At 37.9% G+C, this 5,736-nt stretch overlaps 1 protein-coding gene across 1 annotated transcript; it reads right to left on the bottom strand.

Moving 5' to 3' along the window:
- Window positions 1-2,217: 2,217 nt before the first annotated feature.
- On the bottom strand, window positions 2,218-4,064 carry LOC309966015 (macrophage immunometabolism regulator-like). Its single transcript, XM_082845914.1, has one exon. The coding sequence runs from the start codon at window positions 3,834-3,836 to the stop codon at window positions 3,213-3,215; it is 624 nt and encodes a 207-aa protein (XP_082702040.1). The 5' UTR covers window positions 3,837-4,064; the 3' UTR covers window positions 2,218-3,212.
- Between the last annotated feature and the right edge of the window lie 1,672 nt (window positions 4,065-5,736).

Consider the following 5,736-nt stretch of genomic DNA (forward strand, 5'->3'; position numbering starts at 1 on the left):
GGCCCGCGTACCGCAAAAAAAAAAAAAAAAAAAAAAGAGCGGTGTGTGTGGTGAGTCTGGCCTCCAGCCGCTGGGCCCAACGCTGACGCCCCCGTTCGTACTCCTCTGCTCTAATTCTTAAGAAAAAAAAGGTACAAACTTAGATATGATTTTAGATCTTTTTTCTTTTGTAATGTATTCACTCATCACAGGATCAGTATTAATAATTGCCAAAAAGTAGAAACAATCAAAATATCCATCAACAGATGAGTATCTAAACAAAATGTGATAAATACTTACAATGGAATATTATTCTGACTTGAAAAGGAATGAAATTCTGATATATGCTAAAACATGGGTGAACCTTGGAAACATTAAGCTCAGTGAAATAAACCAGACACAAAAGGACAAATATTGTGTGTTTTGTGTCAGTCTCAGGCTCTTGACCATGATGTTTATTGGGTAAGAATGCTCGAGGGACTCACCTGGGAACATGCCACGCTACTTGTCAGGAGCCTGCATAGACCTTTCCCTGACCAAAGGACCAGCTGGACGGGCCCTTGTGGTTTTATTATGATTGCAGGACACAACCATCAGGGAGCTTTGAAAAACAAGATTTATTACTCACAAGTCCTGGAGGATACACAGCACACCCAAGGGCCACACAGCAAGGTCATGGGTAGAGAAGAAGAAGAGGGTATAGACCAGGGGCTCTGCCTTTATTGGGGTCTGAGTGTGGGATGCCTAAGATTTCATGGGTTCACTCTATTGGTGAGTTTAAAACATAAGAGCAGGAATTTAGAGCATGGGAAAGGAAAAGCACGGTCCCCTTTCTAAAAAGAGATCTTCATGGGTGGGGAGCAGCCTGGTTTCTTACCTAGTTGTTTTATTAGTAATTGAGCCATACAGCTGGCTATATGTTTATTCAAGATGGATGTCTTTGAAGATGCCTCAGCAATCAAATGCCAGGCACTTAGATGACAATAAGGTACCTAGAAAAGGCAAAGTCATAGAAACAGAAAGCAGAATGGAGGTGGAGGCAGCAAAGGAATGAGGAGCTATGATTTAATTGGTAGAAAGTTTCTGTTTGGTATGATGAAGTTCTCGAAATGGATAGTCATGATGGTTACACAACATTGTGAATGTACTTCATGCCACTTAATGCACACCTACAAATGGCTAAAATGGTAAATTTTATGTAATATATATTTTACTGCAATAAAAAAGAATTAAAAAATTTTCAAAGCCAAGTAGTGATTTGATTAATCTTGTCCAGACTAATCTGCAATTATCGTTTGTCATATATTATTCTTGTATTGATTATCTCCCAATTTTAAGCTCTTTTGACCCCTGATTCTTATTGTCCATTGTGGCACCAGTGTTACAATCTTTTCTTTTTTTTTTTTTTTTTTGTGTTTATATCACCCTTTTATTTCATAGTTAGAAATAATACAGTTCCACAGGGTAAGTCATCAATAAATAATGGTGTTTAATCATTAAACGTAAAAATCCCAACTCTTTGGCATCTGACAGGATTCTATTTCTTGTCAAACTAATGACTGTATAGATATAGTTAATCTTAGTGATCATTCGTCAATACAATATGTTACAAAGGTGCAATTTACTTTAAAATGTAAAATAGCTGAAAATTTCCAGCCCACCAAGAAATCTGATCAACTCAGTAAGATATGGGCCAACTTCCCTGAGGCTCTTTCACAGGATTTGCCTCAGTGGAAGTATAATCAACATTGATTAAGAGTTCCTAGGGTTTTCTAATACTTATTCTGCTCTAAATAGTTTGTCATTCATTCTGGCCAAAGAAAAGTCACACCTGCACCAGGAATGACCCACTCATTTAATTAAAAGGTGTTCTTATTTTATAAGCAAGATTGCTAACACCTTAGAAACTCACAGCCCCCAAAATAAAATTTAAAATAAGGAGGTCTATGCTGCCAGAAATGCCAATTCAGTAATAAATTGCACCTTCAAGAGTCAAAAAAGAAATAGAAACTTTTACAAAAGGTACATTACATACATTTTTTTTTTCAAAATATGTTCAAGAATAGTTGAGCTGTATTTGTTACTAAAGCCAGGGCATTATTTCTTTAGCAACAAATTAAACCAGTGCAATTGACATAAATTGTTAAGTAATCCAGGATTAACCCATTAAAACTGTAGAAGCACTTTAGGCTCCTGCACCAATCCTAGAAAGTGGAATTTCAATGAGTGCCTGTGCTGCACAGAACTAAAACTGAAATGACCCGATGCCATGCTGAATGGTATCACTTCATACTTAGTTTAAGCATTTGAGAGTAGAAATCATGAGTTCCTCTATTAGAGTTCCATTCACTTACAGAACATTCAGATGCAATCAGTATTATGCCTATAATCCACAATTTAAAGAATCCTTTCCATTTTAAAGTTCCAGATGAATTTTAAATTAGAAAATAAGCACTAAGGAAACTTTTTCAACTTATGAAAACTTCATATTGGAAACTTTCCTGTAAAGTTTCCCCCCACCCATTGTAAAATAAATACTTTGTATCCCAAATTTAATTTTATTAAGACACACTTTAATAACGCTATAAAGAAATATTTTACAGCCATAGAGATCAATAACTTTCCATGCGGAAATAAAAAATTCACTGCTCAATAATATTATTGAAGCAAGTGAAGAAAGATTATTCTCTTGTCAATTTGAAATGTTAATTTTTTTCAGTGCAAAACCAGTTATAAAATATTTAAACTCAATATTTAAAAATAAAACGTGGTCCAATTTAGCAATCTTCAAGTTCTAAATTTCATAAAACAAATCATTACATATATTTTATAGTAAAGTACAGAGATTAAAGAAGTACTTGAGTACTTAAGATATAAATTTCTAATGAATCATACCAAGTCAGCAACAACCAAGCAGATAACATTTCCAATTTGAGTATCAGAATTTTAAAGACGATATTACTGTACCAAAGCCTTTTTTTCCCAGCTAAAAAGCGATACAAACTAATGGTCAACATTTTGTTTTCCTTGCAGTTGCGTGCTTCAGAATGATTTCACCTCAAGTACCTGTGATTTCATTCCTGTATTCAAAATTTGATCCAATTTTTATGTTCCAGGAACACTTAGCTGATTTAACCATCTATAATGTAAAGAGTCCTGTACAGAGTACAACAGTGGAATTTCCTAGCCAAGTGTAGGCTGACCTAAACTGGTTTACATCCTCTGCAAGTCACTCATGTATTATTCCTAGCAAACACACGGTCCCCTCTGAGGGTCAGGTGTTGAAGCTGGTACTGTAGCACTTCTGTGTCAGCTGGCTCCTTGATGTTCATTTTATCTAGATTGAGGTAGTCCAGAGATTTGGAGTGAGCCCTCTTACCTTGAAGAAGACAGAGAGGCAGAGGCCCATGGAGGGCCTTATAAGGTTCATAAGGTAAAGATTTAGTGCACTTGTCTCTTGAGCTGGGCATCCGCCTTCGCCTCCTGCCATTGACAGCTGGAATCTCGTACGGCTGGTAGTACCTACTTCTGGTTTTATACAAACGAGAGGAACGGGCAAGTCCTGCATCCAGCTGTTTGGAGCGCAAGGAAGGCACAGCTTCTCCCTTACTGTCTTCACCTCCTGTGCACTTCTGGGCTAACTTCAGGAGTTCCTCACCAGTCGTGAAGCCAACCAAATAGTTAGAGTCCATGTGGAGGATCTGGTAGCCTGACACAGTCCGGCGCATCGGCGAGCACGGAGTGCTGGAACAGCGGGGCTTCTCCACCTCTGCCTTTCCCGGGGAGCTCACCTCGGCCACGGGCAAGGGCAGGGTGGTCAGGGTACTTCTGGACTCTCCATTAACATCTACTTCCATTTTAGGCACCAGTCTGCACACTCCAGCCTAAATCCCAGAAGATGTCACTGTACAATTTCCAATGAGTCCCAAGGGAACACAGGCATAATAATTTTTCTGCTCTACTCCAGATACAGTGGCCCACAGCTCCGCCGCCTCCGCCGTGCTTGGGGTCGCGGAGACTGAGACAAGGGCTCGGGAGGCGCAGGGCTGCGGCGTCGAGATCCGGGCTAAGGCCGCCAGCCGAGCCAGCCGGGTACCCTCTCCGCTCCCACCGCGCTCCATCTTTTCTTTTTTGATAGCTTTTTTCTCATGGAGATAATTATTCTTCAACATGACTTTCATGGCTACTATAGTATTCAATTATATAGATGTAGCATAATATACTTATTTCTTCAATGTAGATCATTTAGGTTATTTATAATTGTTAATATCATACATAATGTAGTGAATATTCATAGTCCATGATTTTTTGAGCATATATAATTATTTCCTTAGTATAATTTTATATGAATTTCAACATTCAAAGAGTTGAAAAATTACATCTATATCTATTTATTGTCTATCATAATAGGGGAAGAGAGAGAGAGACAGAAAAGTTGGCTGATTTGTACTAGAAGCAGTTCATGGAAGTATAAATTTCCCAGGACTATTAACAGAACTAGGTAAGGTCATATTAAAAAAAAAAATCTAACTTGGAAAGTCTTAATTTGCATTTGATAAGATGGAAATATTTTCATATTTTTTCTAGACACTGGTATTTTACAAATTTAATTACCTATCCATGTGTTTTATCCATTCTTCTATTAAAGAGTTGGTCTTTTAGAAACTGATGTGCAGAATTATTTTAAAATATAAGTTGTGTATTGTGCAGAAAAGATTTGAGAGCAGGTTTGAGACTGCTATTCTTAGAAAGGCCTGCTCACATGGTAGGCTTGGCTGGCACCTGGCAACTTATATTTTGGGAGTGTTCTCACCATTCCCTAATTAATGAGACTGTCTCACTGCACTTAAAGTGTTTGAACAAACAATGTGATTTATGCTAGACATCTGCTTTCCTTGGAGTCTGGAATTTGGGTACATACTAGGTAAAGGGTGTCTTCAGGATCAGAACCAATATAATCCTTGGACACTGAGTCTCCAGTAAGCTTCCCAGATTGACAACATTTCACATATGTTGTCACAATTTGATAATTTGATACTGTTTGGAATTGAACATGTCCTCTGTGACTTCACTGGGAGAAGGGTCTTGAAAGCTTGCACCCGGTTTCCTCTGGCCTTCACTCATGCACCTTTCCCTTTGTCCACTGAGTTCCGTCTTTTCTCTGTAATAATCTCAGCCATAGTGTGACTATAAGTAGAGTGCTGTGAATCATCCCAGAGAGGCACCCAGCCTAGGAGCAGTCTAGAGGACCCCGACAGTGTTCATCTTTAATATTAGAATTCACGCACATATTACTTCTAAGATTTACCTTCCCTTTTTATTTTCTTTATATTGGAAGGAGGTTGGATATGTGCAAATTAAAAAGCTTAGTCCCCAGATTCTTTCCTCCCCAAACACTCCCTTCTCAAGTTCGTACTCCTGGCTTCATATTCAACCATGATTTCATTCTGCTCTGCCTACGTGACAATCCCGGTAAAAAGTCACAGATAGGCTGGAAGAAAATTATTAATAGGGACGTTTTCTTAAATAGTTCCTGTCCTATTGCCTACGTTTCTAAACATTATGTATATTTCAGTCTCTTCTTCTTAAAGTTGCTCAGGCATGAAGTATTTGTCAAGATCAAATACTGACTGTGAGTTCCAACTTGACTCCATATGCCTTTTATATGGTGTAAATTTCTCCTAGTCCCTTGAAATATTTTATTACTTTTACTTTTCAATATTATGAATTTTCATCTTTTCCTAGTTTTTCTAAGGT

This window comes from Leucopleurus acutus, assembly GCF_964270905.1.
Source record: "Leucopleurus acutus genome assembly, chromosome: 9".
NCBI classification, from domain to species: domain Eukaryota; kingdom Metazoa; phylum Chordata; class Mammalia; order Artiodactyla; family Delphinidae; genus Leucopleurus; species Leucopleurus acutus.

Bases quoted from the DNA above. Each gene is read 5' to 3' on its own strand.
- LOC309966015 (XM_082845914.1), bottom strand. From the start codon at position 3,836: ATGGAAGTAGATGTTAATGGAGAGTCCAGAAGTACCCTGACCACCCTG.